Raw genomic sequence first — 24,558 nt, 5'->3', positions numbered from 1 at the left:
AGGCTGCAGCAATCTTATGGCTTCCATGTGCACAGGTGCATTTGGGGGAGGGAAAGGACTTCTTGGCCCTCTTCTCACCTCAGCCACCACTAATGCCTCTGTGTGATGACAGCCATATTTTGACCCTGTAATAAATAGATTGGAACTGCTTCTGCTAGGAAAAATTTCAGGTGAGCATAGATGGCCCTCAGTCAGGGAAATAGGACATCCAAAATACTTTGCTCTCATTTCTACCTACCAGAGACTAAAATATACCTGCATGGAGACAAACCATCTGGCTCATCTTTACCTTACAGACATCAAAATCTTCTTTCATCTCCAATGAGATATTACCCCAGGAGCTGGCTGGAATCTACCCTCCCTTTGATCAGAAACCTCTCTCTGTCAAGGCAACGGGACAAGTGACTTGCTGACTGTCCCCGCCTGCCGCGTTGATGAACTGTAATGGTCAGAGATGGCTCCAGCATCGAAGTATATTGAAGGCGAAGGTGCCACAAGTACTCCTTTTCTTTTTCCTAAGGAAATGAAGAGTTTAAATGATCCCGTCCCACTACAATGAATCCAACCCACAGGTCACTTGGGCAGAAGTATCAGAGTCAGGATGCTCCATTGTGAGTGAGCACAGTAAACGAAGCTGCAAAATTATTAAAAAATCAGTGATCTCACTCCCTTTTTTTCCAGTCCCCTATTAAGAGGCAATTGTGCACCAGGCAGGGTCGTTTGGAAGCCAAAGACTTTATGCGTGTCTCCCCCTCCCCCCCCCGGGCTGGGGATCTGTCAGCTGGGGCTTGCAGGGGAATGGACCAATCAGCTGCGGATGCAGAGAGGGCATCAGGCCACGCCTCCATCCCGGGCTGTCCTCCACCCAGTCCTGTCCCGACCCTTGCGGGGGCGCCTCTGTCTTCCGCGGGCGGCTCCGCATCACCCCATCGCCCTTGACTGCTGGCAGGGGCCGCCGCTAAGAGCCCGGCCAGCGCGGCAGCCCGGCTCGGTGTTTGCAGACACAGGAAGGGGCTGGAGCAGCTGGGAGCGGTGGGTGCCGGGAGGAAGGAGGCAGAACAAAGCGCCGAGACGAGGGGGGGCTGGAGCAATTTGGGGGGGGGGGGCTGAGAGCCACTCAATCAAACTGTAACCCCTGTGTCTGATGGAAACCGCTTCCAGCTCGGGGGTGCGGCTGCCCCCCCGATTCCTGTGCACAGAGCTTGCAGCTCCCCGGGACGGGGGCCCTGGCCCAGACCAGACCCTGCTGCCGCCTCCCTTGTGATCTGGGGGGGCTGAGCAGCTGCTCCCCCATCCCTGGTGCGGTCTGTGCTGGGGGGGAGCCTGTCATTAACCCCTCCGTGCCAGGCCGGGGGGGGAGGGGTTTCTCCAGCTGGGACCAGCTCCCTGGGTTCTGCAGGCACCAGCCCCCACGCCGGAGCCCCCAGGTGAGTGAGAGACCCTGGGGGGAGTACTGGGGGGGCAGGAAAGTGACTCTCTGCCCCAGGCACGGCTGGGATTGGGAGGGGGGCAGAGACTGGGGCCTGGCGGGGGGGGGTCCCCTGTGGGGGTGTAGGTGGGGGGAGAGAAGCCTGAGTTGTGGGGAGGGGGGAAGGTCGGGGGGGTTGAACTGTGTCTGTGCAGCCAGGAAATTCCCAGGGGAGAAGTGGGGGGGGTGAGTTAATTGGTTCTGGTCCCTATTATGCCACTTGCTCCCCCCCCACTAGTTCTCCCCTTTTTCTCTCCCAGTGTCGCACGTGGCTGTAAAACCCGGGGCGATTCCCCCCCTTCCCCCTCCCCTGCCCTCTTAAATCTGCTCCTCAAAGGGCTCCCTGCTGCCCATGTGAATCCTGGGTGTGGCGGGGGGGACCATCACTTTCTGTTTGTGTTGGACAGTCATATAAAATCCAGTCAAACTGTCCCCCTTTCCCTCTCGTTATTTAATAGCAACATAAAGTCCCCTCAGGTCTGGGTGTTTTTCTCTCATGTTATCAAATGCGTGGTTTGGGACCTGCTTTTTTCTGCAAATCTCAAAGACTGATATCAAATACTCTAAAATGTTGCCCCTTTTCTCTCTAGGTGTCTGTTACTAATTGAATATGCCCAGAGATTTTCCCCTGTCTCTCTAATTATCAAATACTAAGAAAATCTCAGATTTGGCCCTTTTCTCAAATTCTTGAACGTGGGTATCAAATCTTTGCAAATATCGCCCCTTTTTCTCTCTTCATTTATCAGATATTGATGAGGAAACACACTCAGATTTTACCTCATCTCCACAACTGACATAAAATCCCTCACGTTTTCCACTTTTCTCTAATTTACAAAACTAGATCCACATTCCTCGGGTTTCCACCCTTTTCTCTTTCATGTCTCAACATTGATCTCAAATCTCAGGTTTTGCCTCTTTCTACATCATCATCAAATGTCAATTAAAAATCCTGGATGTTGCAGGGGAAATTGCCCAGTGATCGTCTTTCCCTCTCCTTTGAGAATTATTTGTTTCCCCCGTTGGCAAGTGAAAGAGACCAGCCACATATTTAATACCCATCACAGCCAGGGGCCTCCCCCTGTGTGGGGGATCCGTGGTTGCCAGCTGGCGACAGGAGAGTTGCCCGGACCCTTTTCTTTTCTCCAGCTGGCACGGGATGAGGAGGTCCCTCTGAGTGCAGCGCGGGTCAAGAAGTATCCCAAACCCCATGACAAAGGGTCTCTGGGGTGGATCCATGGTGGTCAATATTTGCTAGTGACAGGGCATGGAAATTTCTTACCTATTTTGGCCCTCCAGGCCTTCCCTTCTCCTGTTAAAGAAGCATCCTCCCCCCCCCCCCCCCCGCCGGGCTCCCTCTGCCTGTGTGACTGGCCAGCCAGGGATGGTGATAACTTTCTATCCACTTATCAGACACTGTGTGGTGAAACCACCACTGATTTTGCTTCTCTTCCTGCAGTTTTCCAGAGGGAACTTCAGGTTCTGTAGGGAAAACTCTTGCCCTGAATCCTTGTCCTAGATCTGGGGGGTGAGGGAGGTGGGAAGGGGGTGAGCACTCGCACCCGGTAATCTGTTGAAGAGGATTCTGGCCTCATTGTTTCTGAACTGTGCTTCTGGTGTCATTGAGACCAGTGTTAATCCAGTGGGACGGATGCAATCAGCACCTGTCCCTATGGGGAGGTGGTTTCATTTACTGCTCTCCCCAGAGAGCTAAGGGAGGGAAGGCTGCTCAGACGCTCTGTCCCTCTCTGCTCAGGATATTGGGGTTCAGCTTCCTGGGTCAGATGCTGCAGCCTCCCTTGTGATCTGGGAGACCAGGCTGAGCAGCTGCTGCTCCCTCTGTGCCCACCTGAGGTGAGGACTTTCTCCGGCTGGTATTAGCCCCCTAGGGCAGCCCTGGGCCCTGTTAATGCTAAATTCTGAGCCAGAGACTCCAGGTAATTGGGAGACCTCAGGGAAAGTGCTGGGGTCTGCCATGAAACTGCACAAACAGCCCCTCCTCATTTCTCCTCCCATTAGCAATTGCAGGAGCAAATCCAGCCATGGAGGAGCAACCAACCCAGGAATGGGGCTTTCCCATGTCCTCTCCCCCTGACCCTCTGGCTGGGAAAGAGACTGAAAGGGGCAGTGGGAGAAATGAGTGGGGAGAGAGATTTCCAGATCTCTGATCTGCCCAGACACATGTATTGCAGCATCCCCTGGGCAGAATCACTTTCCTGTGGACAAGAGGAGGATGAGAGAGAGGAAGAACCAGTCCCTGACGCCCTGGGGTCAGTGTCAGAGAGAATCCCCCCAAGTGATTCCTTTGGTTCTGCCCTGTTCTAGCGGAGACTTTGTTATTGGAGAGGCTTAAAAATGTCTCTGTGAGCTTAGCCTGGCAGGAGGGGCCCGGTCTACACTGTACTACAGAGAACAAGCTTTTTCCCAGCGTGGCAGAATCTAGGGTGTCTGTCTGCAGGGAAAGGGCCTGGGGGAAGCGTGACGTGAACTTCACTAAAGCCTCCTTCCATCTAGCTGCTGGGGAGCTTAGGTGGCAGATCGTTGCCCAAAGAAAGCTTCCTCAGACTGCCCGCTTCCGAACTGAACTCTTTGTAAATGTTCTCCGAACAAATCACATAACTCAGAACCACCCCGAAGAGGCTAACAATTTCCCTGGCCACCGCCAATAACCATTCTTCTTAGGACTAGAAATGCTTTGCTGATAACCGCAATAAAATGTACGTGGCAGAGACACCTAAGCCCAAGGTCGGCTGGCCAAACGTTCCTTCTGTTTTCATGGAACCATAACTCCCTTTTCCCCCACCTCCCATGGGAATACGCAGGGTGGAGAAAGGGAGGAGGACAGGGGGTGGCAAACCTGCCAGGACTCACTTATTAAATGGCTTAGGTTCTAGGAACAGACCCCTGAGGGTTCAGAAGTAGAAATACCCTAATTTGCAGATGGGGCTGTGTCGCGGGGTCGATGCACCCGGCGAAGGGGTGTCCAGTCATGTACAGTCAGTGAGGAGCTTGCGTCTCGGCTGCCAGAGTCTCCTGGATGGCCTAACCCATAAAACAGGAGAGCGTGACCTAGCGGTCAGAGTTATTTGGCTACCTTTGCTCCCCGGGGCAGCATGACCTAGTGCTCAGAGTCCGTGGGCTACCCTTACGCTCAGGGCAGAGTGACCTCACAGTCGGGACAGATAGGGCCACCATCCAGGGGCTGGGGCCACTGAGCGGGATGGAGCAGCAAACACGCAGTCTCAAGGGTGTAGTGTTGTAACTCCAGTGAACTGGACTAGTGTCTATTTCCCCTGGGCCACTTCCTACCAGGTCCTCTGGGTCTCTCGGGTCGTCGGCTGGCGCGGTCTCTGGTGTCTCAGTCCCTTCTGGGGTCTCTGCAGGGTGTCCGGTGTCTGCCTGGGGTTTGCTGTTCCTGGCCTCTGTGGACTGGGGCTCCCACAGATCCCTGGAGGGAGGTCGCAATAGGCATCCTTCCTCCTTGGCAGTCCAGCCTGGCAGAGCTCGTCTGCTTTCCTTTATATCCTGTCTCTGGGCTGAGCGTGCCTGGCAGGCACAGAGGGGCATGGTTTCCTCAGCCTGCAATGCACAGCTAACCCCAGCATGGCCTATGCGGAGGAGATAGATCTCATCGCAAGCGTGGAAAACGGACCAGACTCCCAGTGCTGGAGCCTGACCTGACTAACCAGCGGCTGCTGTGAGAGATGAAGGGGGCACCCACCAGTCAGATTTCGGGGAGATTCCCCTCCCTCAAATCCAGCTCCTCACAAGGAGGAGGGTGTTGGGCTCCCTACCAGGGAGCTTTCCCTGGACCCTGCTAGGGGCTCCATCTCCTGTATCAGTCTCTGGCTAGTTGGTGTGTGATGGATCTGCTGGGAGAGACGAGGGGCTCTCTCTTCGTCCCCTCACCCTGATGTTTCCTGGATGCTCTGAGCAGGGTGGGGGTGGGACTCTGTTGACTGTGAGCCTCCCAGAGCTTCCAGTTGATTGGCTCCTTTCCCCCATGAAGAGTGGGGCAGCAGGTACTGAGTGGGGGGCTCTTGCTCTTTCAGGGAGGAAGACCTTCGAGGAGGTGGCTGTGTATTTCACCAGGGAAGAGGGGGCTCTGCTGGACCCCGCTCAGAGAGCCCTCTGCAGAGACGTCATGCAGGAGAACTACGAGAATGTGACCTCGCTGGGTAAGGGTTCCCGTCCCCTCAGTTATTAGAAGGCGAAATGGAGAGTTAAGGTTCACGTCACCCCCACAACGTAACCTTAACTCTGCCCTGTTTCAGCATGACCCTGACATGCCAGTGACACACACGCTGGCACTCTGCCCTCCACTGTTACACAACACTCTGGGAAGAGGGCACAGGAGCAGTATCACACAGTGTCAAATATCTCCTGTTTGCTCAGGTAAGACTGGGGGTTGGGTCCAGCATAATGAACAGAAGCTTCCAACCCCTGCCCCTCACTCAAACCCTGAGCCTAGCCCAGACCAGCTCCGACTTGCAAAATGACCCAACTCCCCTACCCTAACTGTGACGTTTCCTTCTGAGTCGTTGCCTTCATTTGCCCCTCACTACGCCCTGGAGAACACTAGCGTGTATCCCACCAGAGTGCTGACAGTCCTCAGGGCAAGAACTCCCCCTTGTGCACTTTCACTGACACAACCTACAACACTGAGCACTGAAATGGGGCAGACTCGGTCCCTCAGGGGTCACATGCACCTCTCTGCATACCATAGTCACAGCTCTGCCAAGCTGCTCCAACTACTCCCTCCACCATCTGATTGCAGCTACACCTGACCCAATGCACACAGCTGGAGGGCATGCAGAGAAATGCTGGCATTCCCATCTGTAGAACACAACACAAACAATGGCATTTTCTTAGTCCTTCCTCGTATCTGTTATAGATTCATAGATTTGTAGCGCCAGAAGAGCTGGTAAAGGTTATCTAGTCTGATCTCCTGTACAACTGTGACGGGGCCGCCCAGGGTGCAGCCTGTGACTGTGGGAGCACTTTGCCCCCTGAACTGTCTCCAGCCTGGGTTGTCTCTCACAATGCCTTGCCAGTGACCAGCAGCAAACCCCTCCAGGCGCTGTGATCACTCGGCACAACCCCACACCCAGCTAGGTTGCATGAATGCTCCCAGAGCCACTCATGAATCACACAGAGAAAGGCACCAGCCAAATCCCCACCCCTGCTCCCAGCCTTGTACCTCAGGAATATACTGTCTTGCACTGCTCAAGACGAGCAATGCAAATGCATTAATTGGTTCCCCACTTCATCAGTGGACAGTGGACACACACCAGCCTTTGCAAAACCTGCGCAGATTTACCACGCTCTTCAGGGAAACTCACTGATAAAGATAAACAGTAAAACAAATGTATTGACTACAAAAGATAGGCAAAAAGTCAGAGTGGTTACCAAAATAAAATATAAGCATGTAGTCTAAACTCTCAACCCTATTAGACTGGGCAACAACTAGATTAAGTAGTTTTTCTCACTCCACTGGTTATTGCAGTTCACAGTACACAGGTTTGTCCCTTAAACCTGGGCCAGTCTCCTCTGTTGGCGTCTTCAAACTTCTGAGTGTGTTTGTTGTTTGCAGCGTAGGTGGGGGCAGGAGAAAGGCCAAGCAAGTGGCCCCTGTGTACTGTTTTATACCCTTAGTCCAGGTATTGGAGAACATAAGCCCAGGCATGTCTGGGGGCATTGCTGAGCCCCCAGGCAAGGTTTAGCAATTCCCCTAGTGTGGCCTCATGCAGGTGAGTCATTGCATTATAGCTCCCTTGTTGGACAATGGCTGGTGATTTCTCTTCAGCACCCACCCGGGTGTTGGTTACCTCCCTTGTCATTGTCTCAGGAAAGCTAGTATCTGGGCACCTCCCAAGCCCACAGCGTGTTTTAGTTACAACCACACAACACAATTCTCATAACTTCATATGCACTGAAGAGACGCACATTTAGATAGAACAATGGCTTTCAGCAGATCATAACCTTTTTCTTGATACCTCACACGGCCTGCTTTATATGCAATATCACAATTATATATAAATGAGGAATATGGGGGTTACAGGGCGCTCCCCCAAGGCATGGAATGTCACAATAACTCAGGCAATAGAATTTCATCCAGTTACTGCTGTCCTGAGCGGGACACCTTCTGTGTGACTAAATCCTATTCAAAAAGGCATCCAGCCTTGACATGAAGACTTCAGCAGAGGGAGAATTCTCCAGTTCCTGTGGTCGTTTGTTCACCTTTCCACCACCTTGACAGAACCATTCCCAGTGGCTCTTACCAGCTGCAGGGTTGGGAGCACAGTTAAGGATGCATTGCAGGGGTAGCGTGTATATTAACTTCATTTTCTGCTTTGCAGAGGTTTAAGATTAGCCACCGTCCATATGATGAAAGGCAGGAGACAGCACTGGGCACCCTTAACTCTGCAGTAAAGTAGTTTCTGTGCATTTAGTTTCCTTCATTTTTTGTAGTAGACTTTTTGCCACTCTAACTCTGTCTACACTTGAGCTTTTGCCAGCATAGATATGTTGGATTTGCAGGGGAAGGGAGCGGGAGGGAAAGTGATTTTTCATAGCCCTAAACAATTGAGCTACCATGGCAAAACTTTCAAGAGCAGACCACGTCCGAGTCTGCATGTGGATTTTGCATCGCTACAAAATATTTTCAGCAGGGAAGCAATAGACTCGCACAAACTGCTGGGCCTTCTGAGTATCTCCCTGGAGAATCCAACCCCTGTTCCACTGGACGCTCTCAGTATTCACAGCTATACCAGCTTAAGAGTGACACTTCCCATCACCGATCCACTTAGCACAGCACTTAGATGTGTTTAGAGTGAAAACAAGTAAATGTTTATCTAATGAATTTAGAATTTTAAGTGACAGCAAGTAGAAGTACTGGGGAAAATGACACCTCAAGTACAAGGAGAGCACTCTTTCTAAAACCTACACTTACAGAACTAGATCCTTTCATGTGTTGTACAGCAATGCTCGTGCAAAATGATTATTGTCTGTTTGTGAGACAAATCATGCTGTCAGCTTGCCTCCATGCTGGAAGATGTAGAGTGTACCCCTGTACGTCCAAATGTATCTCAACATGCCATTATCTTCACTCATAGACAGGATCCTGCTGGGGTGGGTGGGTGTGTGTGTGTGTAAATTCCCTCTTGCAGATTTCACAATCTCTTCATTAGCATATGGCTCTGCGTACAAATTGGGACACCTCCCCCATCTGTCTGTCTGATCCCATCTGTCTCTTGTCTTAGTATTACATTGTCAGCTCTTGGGGGCGGTTTTTTGTTCTGTGTCTGTAGAATCTCCAGCACCGTGGGACTGTTGCGTGTCTGAGTTAATGACTCAAGGTTGTCAAAATAACAGGCTCAGCCTGAATTATTTAATCTAAGATCATCAATCAGAGATAAGTACAGCAGTATACAGAGTACAGACAGAAATAGGTACATTACCACCCTTTGTTGTCAGACTAAGAGCTGGATCTGTGTCTCTCCTGCATCTGGAGGGGACGTGCAGTGTTCATTCCCCACAACTAAATTCCCATATTGGTATCTTTATAGAGGGTTTCGGACAAAGGAAACCTCATTACCAAGAATATTCTCCCAGAACCATATGTTCTGGTGTCGGTTCTGTACCGTCTCAGTTTACCTGATTTATGTGTGAAGGCACAATTATTTACAGCTGGGAGAACTAACAATTCTTCAAGAAAACATCTCTCAGTGGGTCCTTCTTACCCCACAATCATCCTTCCCTGTTGATTTCCCCAACAGGAAATATCTGCTGTAACATTCATCCCTTATTAGTTTCCCAAGACTATATGTGCTTATGTCAGCATTATAGATATGTGTTAAAGAGAAGGTTTCCAAGCTTATCTGCAGTTGTATAGACATGAAAGGTGTTCAAGGCCGTTAAAATATAGAATAATAGAGAACATTCCTGAACCGGGTCACTTACCAGTCAAGGGCCGGTGTTCTGGGCCTTAGAATTCAGAGAGACTCTTTGTTGAACTAAAAGTATTAATATTTAATAACCGGTACCAACAGGATCCTGGTCAATGACTGAGAATATGAGCATTACAGTAATACAAGTAATAAATAACAGTAATTGGCAGGTCCAAGCAGTGGGGGAGAGAGCAGGGGAGGCCAGTTGGTGGGGAGGGGGTAGGTTTGGGGTAAAGAGTTCCTGTGAGCTGGGACATCTGGGGGCAGTGCGGGGCTGGAAGATCTGGGAAGGAGTTGAGTTAGGATGCTGAGGAGTTGGAGGGGGGGGAGTAAAGGGGAGGTGGGGGCTGGGTAGAGTTTGCTCCAGGAAATGGGGGAACTAGCAATGGGAGGGAGGGAACAGGAGCTCTTGGGAGTCGGAAGCGAAGACGACTTGGGGCAGAGGGAAGGTGAGATGGGAAGTAGCTGGGCAGTGGGAAATTTTGGGGAGCCTGTAGTGAGGAAGGCTGTGGCAATGGGAGGGGAGGAGAGAACACAAGGAGCGGGTGCTCCGGGGTGGTGGGATGAGAGCAGAGTGGTTGAGACCAGTGGGATGAAGGGGAGTGGGTGTCAAAGTCAGGGAGCAAGCTAGTGCACCCTGTCCCCTTCCTGGTCTGTCTCATAAGAGCAGCCAGACTGGGTCAGACCAAAGGTCCATCCAGCCCAGTATCCTGTCTTCCGGCAGTGGCCAATGCCAGGTGCCCCAGAGGGAATGAACAGAACAGGGAATCACCAAGTGATCCATCCTCTCTCTCCCATTCCCAGCGTCTGGCAAACAGAAGCTAGGGACACCATCCCTGTCCATCCCAGCTAATAGCCATTGATGGACCTGACCTCCATGAATTTATCTAGTTCTTTTTCAAACCCTGTTAAAGTCTTGATCTTCATGACATCCTCTGGCAAGGAGTTCCACAGGTTGACTGTGCGTTGTGTGAAGAAATACTTCCTTTTGTTTGTTTCCCAGAAGCTGGGAATGGGTGATAGGGGATGGATCACTGGATGATTCCCTGTTCTGTTCATTCCCTCTGGGGCACCTGGCTTTGGCCACTGTCGGAAGACAGGACACTGAGCTAGATGGACCATTGATCTGACCCAGTATGGCCGTTCTTACATTCTTATGTAGATAGCTAACTCTAGTTAAAGTAATAAGTGGTACCATTTGTCTCTCTTGGTTAGCAAAAAATCCTTATTATTCCTCTGAATGGTTCAGGAAAAAGCAGCCATTGCAGAGCACATAGTTTTGGAGCAAATTCAGGTGTTGCTATTTCTTACCAAGTGTATCCAAGGCTGGTGGAAGCCAGAATGTGCCGGGGTGTAAGAAGCAGACTGCTGGAGTCAGAGCTGCTGGTCCAGGGTTTTTTATCTCTCAGACACTCAGGGTGGCCTTGAATGCTGGCTGGGAGCATCCAGACAAGGGAGCTACAACACAGAACATTAAAATTCACCCAGGATTACAGATGATGCAACTCCTCACTGGTCTGGATTGCACCCGGACATGTGAAAATGGCCTAGGTTGGTAGTGAAACTTTTTGAGACAGGGAGAGTCCTGCTTCCCCAACACCATGTGAAATAGCCACAATCTCTCTTCTCTGTAGGCTCCTTGGATCTTAGGGTCCATCATTCCTGAAGTTACCTGGCCTGATTCTTATTTTTCACATTCTGCTTTTCCAGACTAATTAGAATATGTTTCAGAGTAGCAGCCGTGTTAGTCTGTATTCGCAAAAAGAAAAGGAGGACTTGTGGCACCTTAGAGACTAACAAATTTATTAGAGCATACTCTCTTTATTATTATTATTAGAGAATTATTAGAGAATGCTCTAATAAATTTGTTAGTCTCTAAGGTGCCACAAGTACTCCTTTTCTTAATTAGAATATGTTGCTCCTGAATTATAGAACCTAATTTCCTGGCATTCTGCACGCCCAGAGATTTTTATACTCCTTCCCATTACACCTGACTCACTAGGTTCCCTAATTCTGCAATATGTGCTTTCCTCACATCTAACAGTGCTGAGGTCCTGTTGTCACTGTGCCTCAGTGGGTCCCAGCTGAGACCACCAGATTCAGGACAAACTGCTGAGAAATAGGGCAGACTCCGCCCCAAACCGGTGGTTATTCTACCATTGGATGTACCAAGGCAGTAACAAAAGCAAACGTCTCTCTCCCCACACAGTCATCAAAAAGGCAATCTCCTTAAGCATTACTTGTGGCACCTTAGAGATTAACAAATTTATTAGAGCATAAGCTTTCGTGAGCTACAGCTCACTTCATCGGATGCATTTGGTGGAAAAAACAGAGGAGAGATTTATATACACACACACACAGAGAACATGAAACAATGGGTTTATCATACACACTGTAAGGAGAGTGATCACTTAATATAAGCCATCACCAGCAGCAGGGGGGGGAAAGGAGGAAAACCTTTCATGGTGACAAGGAAGGTAGGCTATTTCCAGCAGTTAACAAGAATATCAGAGGAACAGTGGGGGGTGGGGTGGGGGGAGAAATACCATGGGGAAATAGTTTTACTTTGTGTAATGACTCATCCATTCCCAGTCTCTATTCAAGCCTAAGTTAATTGTATCCAGTTTGCAAATTAATTCCAATTCAGCAGTCTCTCGTTGGAGTCTGTTTTTGAAGCTTTTTTGTTGAAGTATAGCCACTCTTAGGTCTGTGATCGAGTGACCAGAGAGATTGAAGTGTTCTCCGACTGGTTTTTGAATGTTATAATTCTTGACGTCTGATTTGTGTCCATTCATTCTTTTACGTAGAGACTGTCCAGTTTGGCCAATGTACATGGCAGAGGGGCATTGCTGGCACATGATGGCATATATCACATTGGTAGATATATGATATGTGATCGGAAATGCATCCGATGAAGTGAGCTGTAGCTCACAAAAGCTTATGCTCTAATAAATTTGTTAGTCTCTAAGGTGCCACAAGTACTCCTTTTCTTTTTGCGAATACAGACTAACACGGCTGCTACTCTGAAACCTCTCCTTACAGTGTGTATGATAAACCCATTGTTTCATGTTCTCTGTGTATGTGTATATAAATCTCTCCTCTGTTTTTTCCACCAAATGCATCCGATGAAGTGAACTGTAGCTCATGAAAGCTTATGCTCTAATAAATTTGTTAGTCTCTAAGGTGCCACAAGTACTCCTTTTCTTTTTGCGAATACAGACTAACACGGCTGCTACTCTGAAACCTGTCCTTAAGCATTGCAGCATTTATTTTGCCACCCAGACACGAGACCTTATGAGTAGTGTATATTGAAAACCAATGTCATCAAACAAAGGGTTCTTCTGATCTCAAAAGATCAGCCACACAGCCAGCTCAATATATAACTCAGATCTTACCGAAGAATTACGCTGTTGCTAGTCTTTTAATAGCGAACCTCTAAAGGTTTATTTATAAGAGAAAAGAAAAAGTTAAAAGGTTAAGGAAATCACACACACATTTGCAAAGTTCTTGTATCAGGTTTGAAGCAGTGATGGAATAAACTGCTAGTTTGCAAAAGTCGTCTCTGGAAATTACCCAAACAGCCTGTGGGTCATCAGTCCTTGTTTAAAGCTTCCTTGTTAGAAATCCAGTCCCAAGAAATGATACAGGAAAAGAAGACAAAATCCACAGTCTTTTACACCCTCTCCCGTGTGGATGGAATTCTACTGTCCCAGACAAAGCCCTCAGTCTAAGTCTGTAGAAAATGACAGGCATAAGATGGAGTCCAGGGTCACCTGAGCAAGTCACATGCACTTACAATACTCGCTAACTGACAGGGGCAAACCATCGGTTGCTTGGAGGCTAATCACAGAATTGTAAAACTGGAAGGGACCTCGAGAGGTCATCTAGTCCAGTTCCCTGCACTCATGGCAGGACTAAGTATTATCTAGACCATCCCTGGCAGGGGTTTGTCCAGCCTGCTCTTAAAAATCCCCAATGATGGAGATTTCACAACCTCCCTGGGAAATTTATTCCAGCGCTTAACCACCCTGACAGGTAGGAAATTTTTCCTAATGTCCACCCTGAACTGCCCTTGCTGCAATTTAAGCCCATTGCTTCTTGTCCTATCCTCAGTAGTTAAGGAGAACAATTTTTCTCCCTCCTCTTTGTAACATAAGAGCGGCCACACTGGATCAGACCAAAGGTCCATCTAGCCCAGTATCCTGTCCTCTGGCAGTGGCCAATGCCAGGTGCCCCAGAGGGAATGAACAGAACAGGGAATCATCAAGTGATCTGTTCCCTGTCATACATTCCCAGCTTCCGGCAAACAGAGGCTAGGGACACCATCCCGGCCCATCCTGGCTAATAGCCATTGATGAACCTATCCTTCATTAATTATCTAGTCCTTTTTTGAACCCTGTTATAGTCTTAGCCTTCACAACATCCTCTGGCAAGGAGTTCCACAGGTTGACTGTGTGTTGTACAAAGAAATACTTCCTTTTGTTTGTTTTCAACCTGCTGCCTTTTAATTTCATTTGCTGACCCCTAGTTCTTGTGTTATGAGAAGTAGAAAACAACACTGCCTTATCTACTTTTTCTAGACCAGTCATGATTTTATAAACCTCTGTCATATGCCCCCTTTGTCATCTCTTTTCCAAGCTGAAAAGTCCCAGTCTTATTCATCTCTCCTGATATGGAAGCCGTTCCAGACCCCTCATCATTTTTGTTGCCCTTTTCTGAAGCTTTTCCAATTCCAATATATCTTTTTTGAGATGGGGCAACCAGAACCGCACGCAGTATTCAAGGCTGTGGGCGTACCATGGATTTATATAGAGGCAATATGATGTTTTCTGTCTTATTATCTAATGACCTTTTATGTACTTGAAAACTGTTATGTCCCTGGCTCAGTCTTCTCTTCTCCAGACTAAACAAACCCAGTTTTTTCAGTTTGCCCTCATAGGTCATGTGTTCTAGGCCTTTAATAATTTTTATTGCTCTTTACTGGACTTTCTACAATTTGTCTACATCTTTCCCGAAATGTGGCCCCAGAACTGGAAATAATACTCCAGTTCAGGCCTAATGAGAGCAGAGTATAGCCGACAAGCTAATCATCCCAGAATGATATTTGCTTTTTTTGTAACAGCGTTACACTGTTCACTCATATTTATCTTGTGATCCGCTATGACCCCCAGACCCCTTTCCGCAGTACTCCTTCCACATTTCCCATTGTGTGTGTAACTGATTGTTCCTTCCAAAGTGGAGTACTTTGCATTTGTCCTTCTTGAATTTCATCCTGTTTACTTCAGACCATTTCTCCAGTCTGTCCAGATCATTTTGAATTTTAATCCTATCCCCCAAAGAACTCGCAACACCTCCCAGCTCTGTATCATCTGCAAACTTTATAAGTGTACTTTCTATGCCATTATCTAAATCATTGATGAAGATATTGAACAGAACTGGACCCTAAACTGATCCCTGCTGGACCCCACTCGTTATGCCCTTCCACCTGGAATGTGAACCACTGATAACTACTCTCTGGGAACAATTTTCCAACCAGTTATGTACCCATCTTCTAGTAGCTCCATCTAGGTTGTATTTCCCAAGTTTTTTTATGAGACAGTCATGTGAGACAATATCAAAAGCCTTACTAAAGTCTAGATATATCACATCTACCGCTTCCCCACTAGCCACAAGGCTTGTTACCCTGTCAAAGAAAGCTATCAGGTCGATTTAACATGATTTGTTCTTGACCAATCCATGCTGTTACTTATCACCCTTCTAGGTGTTTGCAAATTGATTGCTTAATTATTTGCTCCATTATCTTTCCAGGTACAGAAGTTAAGCTGACTGGTCTGTAACTCCCCAGGTTGTCCTTATTTCCCTTTTTATAGATGGGCACTAGATTTGCCCTTTTCCAGTTCTCTGGAATCTCTCCTGTTTTCCATGACTTTTCAAAGATAATCGCTAATGGCTCAGATACCTCCTCAGTCAGCTCCTTCAGTATTCCAGGATGCATTTCATCAGGCCTTGGTGACTTGAAGACATCACACTTGTCTAAGTAATTTTTAATTTGTTCTTTCCCTATTTCAGCCTCTGATCCTCCCTCATTTTCACTGGCATTCACTATGTTAGACGTCCAGTCGCTACTAACCTTTTTGGTGGAAACTGAAACAAAAAAGTCATTTAGCACTTCTGCCATTTCCACATTTTCTGTTGTTATCCCTCCCCCCCCCCATTGAGTAATGGGCCTACCCTGTCCTGGGTCTTCCTCTTGCTTCTAATGCATTTGTACAGTGTGTTCTTGTTACTCTTTATGTCTCTAGCTAGTTTAATCTTGTTTTGTGCCTTGGCCTTTCTAATTTTGTCCCTACATACTTGTGTTATTTGTTTATATTAATCCTTTGTCATTTGACCTAGTTTCCACTTTTTGTAGGACCCTCTTTTGAATTTCAGATCATTGAAGATCTCCTGGTTAAGCCAGGGTGGTCTCTTGCCAGACTTCTTACTTTCCTATGCAGTAAGATAGCTTGCTCTTGTGCCCTTAATAATGTCTCGTTGAAAAACTGCCAATTGTCTTAAATTGCTTTTCCCCTTAGACTTGCTTCCCATGGGATCTTACCAAAGCCCTGAGTTTGCTAAAGTCTGCCTTTTGAAATCCATTGTCTTTATTGTGCTGTTCTCCCTCCTACCATTCTTTAGAATCATGAACTCTACCATTTCATGATCACTTTCACCCAAGCTGCCTTCCACTTTCAAATTCTCAACCAGTTCCTCCCTATTTGTCAAAATTAAATCTAGAACAGCCTCCCCCGTAGTAGCTTTCTCCACCTTCTGAAATAAAAAATTGTCTCCAATACATTCCAAGAATTTATTGGCTAATATGTGCCCTGCTGTGTTATTTTCCCAACAGATGTCTGGGTAGTTGAAGTCCTCCATCACCACCAAGTCCTGGGCTTTGGATGATTTTGTTGGTTGTTTAAAAATGTATCTGCTGTTACAGTCATCGGGGTCAAATGAGTTTCTTCTATGGTCCATTCTGAGAGTTAAATGTTCTTTGATGGGCCATCAACACGAAGCTGTCTGGCTTCCTCCTTTCCCACCAAGCATCTTTGTGTGTCTGTGCGTGCTGTTTCTTGTGCAATAAAAGCGAAGTTTTTGAATGGTAACTCATCTTTATTTGTTTTCTACACATTGAGATAGCAGGCATGACCAATACATACACAGACATTTTAATCATTTGCTTCCTGGAATGTAAGGCCCCAAATGTCAGCATTACTTCCCAGGAAAATGACATGTAAAGTAACATTGAAGCACCTCTGACAGAGATATACATTACTAGTTCTCATTTTCAAAGTGTTGCCTCAAAGCCTCCCTGATTTGAATTCCACCCCTCTGGGCTCCTCTGATAGCCCTGGTATCTCGCTGCTCAAAATCAACACTCCACCCTTGAGCAAACCTTTCACCTTTAGCTTCACAAAGATTATGCAACGTACAATCACACAGCTATGATAATGGGAATATTATCGTCATTAATGTCTAACCTGTCATAAAGACATCACCAGCGTGCCTTCAGTCTGCCAAAGGAACATTCAACCGTCATCCGGCACCTACCCAGCCTGTTGCTGAACCACTCCTAGATGTCCCATGTAAGGTTACATGAGCCATGGCTGTAAGGCGTACGCCAGGTCTCCCAGGATCACTATAGGCATTTCAGCATCCCGCACTGTGATCTTCTGGTCTGGAAAGAAAGTCCGTGCTTGCAGCTTTCTGTACAGGCTGGTGTTCCTGAAGATGCATGCGTCATGCACCTTCCCGGACCACTCTGCATTGATGTCAGTGAAATGCCCACGGTGATCCACAAGCTCCTGCAACACCATGGAGAAGTACTCCTTCCTCTTGATGTACTCCATCACAAGGTGGTCTGCTGCCAAATTTGGAATGTATGTGCCATCTATCGCCCCTCCACAGTTAGGGAAACCCATTTCTGCAAAGCTGTCCACTATTTCATGCACATTTCCCAGAGTCACGGACATAGTCTTTCATAGCAGGATATGATTAATTGCACTGCACACTTGCATTAATGCAACCCCAACGATCGACTTCCCGACTCCAAATTGATTCATGACCGATTGATAGCAGTTTGGCGTCGCCAGCTTCCACACAGCGATTGCCACACGCTGCTCTATTGATAGGGTAGCTCTCATTCTGGTGTCCTTGCGCTGCACGTCTGAGGCAAGTTCCGCACACAGTTTCAGGAAGGTGGCTTTCCACATCTGAAAGTTCTCTAGCCACTGCTCTTCATTCCACACCTGCACGACAATACGATCCCACTATTCATGCTTGTTTCCTGAGCCCAAAAGCCATGGTCTACCCTCTGCAGCTGTTCTGTGAATGCCAAAAGTAATCTAAAGTTGCTCCTATCCATATCATGAAGCATGTCAGGCACCCGAGAGTCTTCTTCAGTTAGGAACTTGACAATTAACTGCACTGCCATCCGCAATATCTTCATGACAGTTAACAGAGTATAGGAGAGCAGTGCGGGATCCATCCCTTCTCACAAAGATGCCAGAGTGCACAGCAAAGAAGGGCTGTTGAAAAATGCCACAAAAGAAAGCCAGAAGCCCATAGAGTGCTGGGACAGAAAGCAATACATCAAACCCGGTCCCAAGATGCGCCACGATCTGCCCTGCCTTCCCACAACACGTAGCAACAGAAGGTTTTGAGCTGGACTGTGGGATAGGTACCCACAGTGCATTGCTCACACTGTTGATGATAGTGCCCCAACCGTGGACGTGCTCTGCCAACAGAGGGAGCAAGTGTCAGCATGAGATTCTAATTTTTTTTTATGTTGATTTTTGGGTGTCAACATCACGATTGTTGACAAAAATTGGTAGTGTAGACAGGGCCAGAGAGAGTCTCTCCTGTTTTCCCCACCTCTTTTTATAATTCAGTCCTTTGTGCTAAAAACGTCTTCAATTCTCAGCTGAGTCATGGTGATGGGCTGTGGATATGAGCTTCAAGCCAACCCTGTGATGGAATGTAAATTTCTTGTTCACACCTTCCCCCCGCTGGAGAATGACTATTTGACCAGATGCTAGCCTTGCTGTCTGTGGGTGTTCCCCAGAATTGAAACATATTTTCACTAACATCCTATAGTAAAATCTCATAACTGTACATACACAGTATTGCTACACATTTTAAGAGGACGATAATGATTATGAGTTTCCAAATGATATCTAGCAAGGTGTACTTTGTACAAAATAGATCATAATTTTGTAGAAGAGTGAACATAGGGGTACAGACTGTCATACAGTGTCTGTCTGCATGTTCACAGCAGATACATCCCTCATTAGCAGAGTGTTCTGCACCTTTAAGGACCTGAAGACCTGGATCCTGACTTTATTGGTTATTAAGGACTGGGGCTTAATTAATAAAAAAAAATTAATGACAACGTCTTAGGAATTCACCTGATCTCATTTGTTTTCTTTCATCTGAGCAGGGTTTCCAGTTTCCAGACCTGATGTGATCTCCCAGCTGGAACAAGGGGCAGAGCCGTGGGTCCCAGACCTCCAGGGTTCAGAGAAAAGGGAGATCCTGGGAGATCCCTGCACAGGTGAGGAAACATGAAACCTACTCAGAGTCTGAAAGTGCCTGAAGGAAACATCTGGGATCCTCTACAAAGACCTTGGGAGCTCTCTGAGTTCAGGATTGTCCCCAGCAGGTGTCGTATCCCCAGGGCAGATATAGCTCATGGCTTCCTACAGATTCTAACTGGCACCTGTCAGTAGCTTCTTCCCTTCCCACTGAGAATTTAGATGGGATGTGAAGGCAGAATTGATTCCCTTTGGGGGAATTCAGTTCCTGGTTTTTATTTGACCTCTCTCCAGCACTTATTTTGGTTTGGTCTTCCCCTTCCCATCCCTGTTTGAGGTTTCTCTCTCTGTCCCAGCAGGTGCTGGGATGGTGAGTGAGAAAGAGGAGCAGAATTCTCAGCAGGAAGATGCGGAGCAAGTGGAATCACATGGAGCATTATCGCAAAGATCGAAAGGGAATGTGTCCAGGAGTCGTGAGCAGGGAACAGCCTGTGACATTCAGCACAGACCAGAGAGAGAGCAGGGAAACCAGCCAGAAGAGAAACTGAGTACATTTATTTACAGTCAGGGAACACACAAGGACCTTAAAGAAACCACAGCCCAGCAAAAAATCCTCAGGGGAACGAAAAAAAATACATGCACTGAGTGTGGGAAAAACTTTCGGGATTGCTCATCCCTTACTAAACATCAGAGAACACACAGAGCAGAGAGACCTTTTGAATGCTGTGAGTGTGGGAAAACCTTCATTTGGCACTCGCACCTTATTACGCATCAGAGAATCCACACAGGTGCGAAACGCTATGAATACCGTGAGGGTGGGAAAACCTTCAATCCCAACTCAAACCTTATTGCACATCACAGAATCCACACAGGTGAGAAACTTTATGAGTGCAGCGAGTGTGGGAAAAACTTCACTCAGAGCTCAGACCTTACTACACATCAGAGAATCCATACGGGAGAAAGACCCTATGAATGCCGTGAGTGTAAGAAAAATTTCATTCGACGGTCACACCTGATTACGCATAAGAGAATCCACACAGGGGAGAGGCCCTATGAATGCTGTGAGTGTGGGAAATGCTTCACTGCCAGCTCAAACCTTATTCAACATCAGAGGATCCACACAGGGGAGAGGCCCTATGAGTGCAGTGAGTGCGGGAAAAGCTTCACTCAGAGCTCAGATCTTACTACACATCAGAGAATCCATACGGGGGAGAGGCCCTATGTATGCTGTGAGTGCGGGAAACGCTTCATTCGACGGTCACACCTGATTACGCATCAGAGAATCCACACAGGGGAGAAACCCTATGAATGCTGTGAGTGCGGGAAAAGCTTCACTGCCAGCTCAAACCTTATTCAGCATCAGAGAATCCACACAGGGGAGAGGCCCTACCAGTGTTGTGAGTGCGGGAAAAGCTTCACTCAGAGCTCAGAACTTACTATACATCAGAGAATGCACAAGGGAGAGAGACCCTATGAATGCTCTGAGTGTGGGACAAATTTCACTGACCGCTCCGCCTTTCTCAATCATCAGAGAATCCACACGGGAGAGAGACCCTACGTGTGCTTTGAGTGCGGGAAAACCTTCACTCGGAGCTCAAACCTCATTACACATCAGAGAATCCACACAGGTGAGAAACCCTACGAATGCGGCGAGTGCGGGAAAAGATTCACTCACAGCTCAAACCTTATCACGCACCAGAGAATCCACACAGCAGAAAGGCTCTATCAATGTGAGTGTGGGAAAAGCTTCACTGAGAGCTCAACCCTTCTTAAACATCGGAGAATCCACGCAGGAGACAAACCCTATGAATGTGGCGAGTGCGGGAAAACCTTCCCTCGGCGCTCAGCCTTTATCTCTCATCAGAGAATCTGCAAGGCAGAGAAACACCATAAAAACCTCTAGGGCTATCCAGCCATTTTTTTTCTTTTGCTAATTCCCACGTAGTAACCTTTAAGGCTGTTTGAATCGTTTGCATCAGTGTTATCCCTCAGCTTGTCCAGATGAGTTGCCCATTTTGGCCTTTTGCCGTTCATCCTGGTTTGAGGTGGACCTTGCTATCCACTCCATTGTCCCATGAGTAGTGGGAGTGCATCCCTCCTCCCATGAACCAGGGAGCATCACATTTAGACTGTACCACCTATTGAAAAGGTACTGTTAGAGTCTCCAATGATACAGATTGCTCTGGGTTGTGCTGAGGAGCAGTTAATTTTTGGACATTTTTTATTTTCATTTAAAATATATTTAAATATAGTGAAAAGCAGGAGCTGCAGGGGGGAAAGTGTCATTTTAGCCTCTGTGACACTGGAAGGAGATGGGGAGATTCCCTCCTTCTCCATCACTCCAGAACTGTTACCTCCTGCCTGAGCCATGCAGAATTTATCTTCTTCATATTCTATCCATCCACTTCTCAAAGTGCCGTGTGATGCAGTGTTCTCAGCTGTCTGCGCTTGGAGATGATGCTTTGACTTCTTTAATCCTAAATCAGAGTCGCTATGACTGGAGATGAAAGGGTCAAAGATCTGGAAGGGGAGTTCAAATGGATCCCAAAGACAGTCAGACATTTGGGGTTTAGATTCCAGTTTCCATCTATTGGCAAAGCCACTTCTGGCAAGGGGGCTGTTTTTCCCCCCATTGTGCGGATGCTAAAACTTTTGTATATAATGTAACTCAAAAATGAGACAGTGCTGAGTGAAACAGGTTTGAATGGATCAGAGGAGAATGTCATGGGAGAATCTTGTCTTGATTCTGAGTTATTAGATGTAACCTGCTCTGGATTTTCCCTTGACACTTCCATTGTCATGTAGTCTATCTCTCTGTGACATGGGTTTCTATCTCTCCTGAAGAATGTTTAGTCGCCCAATGGGATATTAGTTTAGTTTGACAGGACGTAGCTCAAATTTACTGGAGACTTTGAGACAAATGACCATTTGCTAAAGTCATTACTTCTCACTTCAGCTTTGCTTTTTCCCCACCTCTCCGTGATGATGTGGAGAAAGTTCAAATGCAGTTCTGTCAACAGGAGAGAACTCTCCAATTTACTGGACATGCAAACAAAGAAACAGCCGTGATTTGAAATCTCCACTCGGAAATGGTGAACAACAGCAGACTGAACAGAAGGAAGTGCATCTGATCACAGTGTAGTTCCATTGTTTAAGTCAATATTATCTCAGATGATCTGGGGAGAAAATTCCACACTAAGTGACTTGGAACCAGGCAAAATACCCATGTATTCGGTACCCAGAGCATTTGTAACCCAGGCTCTACAGAAGATCTTTCCTAGCTAATCCTGTGATATGGGAAATGCTGCCCTTCACAATACAGTGTGTGGAAGAAATAGAAGTGGGCAGTTTTGTTGAATTTATCCTTTGTAGGAGCCACAAATGTGTATAAAATGAAACAAGTGTTAAAAATGTAATAGCTGAAGAAAAATAGCCATTTTTGAATAGAAATGTCACTTCTGGTAACTTACAGAAATCCTGATCCAGGCCTATATCTAGTTCCTACTAGACCTGAGCCACCTAATTAAAGAATATTTGGGCATGTTTGGGGAAGCCGTTCCGCACTAACATTGTTGATTTTTTTGCGTGGTTTGGTAAAGGATGCTACTTCAGAGACGTGTCAATTTACCATAACCCAGGCTAACGATTTAGAAAAAAGTGGGCTAGAAATAGTACACACCCAGTTCTTGGTTTTCACCCCAATAAAGGAAACTATGATAATCAACAGCCCAAGGAAAATTGTTTGTAGAACACCACTCCCTAGTTCAGTGTCACTGATTACAGTCCCAAAGGATCCCATGATTAGATTGAGCACAAACATCCTTCGCTGTTTGGCTCCAAAGTTGAATGAGGCAGAGAAAGAGAGAGAGTTCTTTAGAGGACATTCCTTCCCCATGGATCCCAAACTGGCTGCCTGAGTGGGTAACAAGGACTTTCACGCAGTGGAAATAACGGTAACCAGTGAGGGAATGCATGTGTCAGGCTCCAATGTAAGACTGCAGGATACATACATGTTGGGTCCTGATTCTCTGTTTTTGTCTCTTAGGGCTTGTCTACACTTATAATACTGCATCTGCAGTGCTGTAAGGAAGAAGCTCTAAGATGAGAACTCTCACATCCGCTCAGTTAATCCATCTCCCCAAGAGGTGGGAGCTATGTCAGCAAGAGACGCTTTCCTGCCAACATGGTGCGGTCTATATGGGGCGTTAGGTCAGTATAACTAAGTCGCTCAGGGGTGTGGATTTTTCACACCCCGAAGCAATGCAGTTATACCAGTATAGGACTGTAGTGTAGACCAGATTTTGGTTTTGCTCTTGTGTTGTGTGCGTTTGCATCCCTTCTCCTCTACGTCCTCCTACTTTGAAAGATTAAAAAGTGTGAAAATACAAGGAAGGTGTGTTTTCTCATGATGCAAACGTTTCCACAGAAGAGACCCCTTGCACAGAGCAGAAGATCTGGAGATCTGCGAACTCCCATGAGTGGGAGGCACCTATGTTTTGACAAACCACAACTTGACTCAAAGGTTCACTTCGTGACGGTCATAATTAAAAGAAAACTAACACGTATGGCAAGTTTTTGTGATCTTTGAATATGTTACCTGATTATAGAGAGTTGTATATTATTGTTATAGGGTCACCAATTGATCTGATCAGAAGAGAAGTTCTTTGTCTCGGAATCAGGCTACCTGTGTTAACCAGGTGTGACAACCTTAATTATATTGGAAAACTGAAAGTTGTCATGTGTTTTGTTTTGCTAGTAATGCAGAAAACAGTGGCTAATCCTGAAAAGTTTATTTGATGTAATATACTCCCTTTCACATCAGGAGTTCTGATAGAAAACCTCACTCCAATGGTTAGGGTGTGAGAAATAGTGTAGAACTAAATATTGGCCCAGTATAGATTTTCATTTTTTGAATTTCAAATGGAACTTATTTTGATGAGCTTCAAAGTCAATTTCTACTGAAAGGAAAACTACTTGAGGAGACAAGGGGGATAACCTTTTTCCCAATTAGACTGTAAGAGTCACTGAGTTCCCCCCTTCTCTTATTTGCCAAGAAAAGACAGGACATCTGTCGTAGGATGTCTCCATTTATTTTTAAGCATTGTGATGGACGCATCATGCAGGTTTTCGGTTACATATTTTTGCTACCATTCATTTTTATGGGTGCTGACAATCCTTTACCTTTTGAGGAGGGCAGCTAGTAGAACATGGCCATTTAACCCTCAGGCCTTAGAGAGGAGATTGATCCTCTCTGGGAAAGAAGTCATGATGTCAATTCCAACTTTGACTCGTCTCCCTATATGTGAGAAAGCTACTAGCATGGAGGGCTGGGCCAGCTGTCCGCTTGCCTGGTTCCTCAACTGTAGTTAGTGTGACTCCCACTAGGTCCCGATGAAGGGATGAAAAAGCGGGGAGGGACTGGGGGAAATGCGGTGTCTTTCCCTGTCTCTGCTGGAAATCAGGGAGAGGAGCAGGGAGAGAAAGGGGGCTATAAAGTCCCTTCAGATTTTGCCTCTTCTCTCTCTAATACTGATAAAATTCTCCCGCAGTTTTGCCCCTTCCCCCCTAACTA

The 24,558-nt window shown here is 47.0% G+C and overlaps 3 protein-coding genes across 60 annotated transcripts in view; 2 read left to right on the top strand and 1 right to left on the bottom strand.

Moving 5' to 3' along the window:
- Positions 1-23,706, top strand: part of LOC119849388 (zinc finger protein OZF-like) — an 875,044-nt gene extending 851,338 nt beyond the window's left edge. Inside the window, exons 1-4 of one of the 9 annotated variants that reach the window (XM_038386424.2) lie at positions 841-1,032; positions 5,518-5,643; positions 18,893-19,006; positions 19,346-23,706. In XM_038386424.2, the coding sequence (XP_038242352.1) occupies positions 5,610-5,643; positions 18,893-19,006; positions 19,346-20,889 (1,692 nt within the window). In that variant the 5' untranslated portion in view covers positions 841-1,032; positions 5,518-5,609 and the 3' untranslated portion in view covers positions 20,890-23,706. The other 8 variants (XM_038386423.2, XM_038386425.2, XM_043503846.1 and 5 more) reach the window with 8 other exon arrangements.
- Positions 1-24,558, bottom strand: part of LOC119849376 (zinc finger protein 420-like) — a 3,142,523-nt gene that overhangs the window by 449,378 nt on the left and 2,668,587 nt on the right. The window lies entirely within an intron of this gene.
- LOC119849403 (zinc finger protein 501-like) overlaps positions 1-24,558 on the top strand; it is a 1,099,011-nt gene that overhangs the window by 560,957 nt on the left and 513,496 nt on the right. The gene's annotated exons all lie outside the window — the stretch shown is intronic.

This window comes from Dermochelys coriacea, chromosome 28 (genome assembly GCF_009764565.3).
Source record: "Dermochelys coriacea isolate rDerCor1 chromosome 28, rDerCor1.pri.v4, whole genome shotgun sequence".
Lineage (NCBI taxonomy): Eukaryota > Metazoa > Chordata > Testudines > Dermochelyidae > Dermochelys > Dermochelys coriacea.
This window is presented reverse-complemented; position numbering and strand designations above follow the sequence as displayed.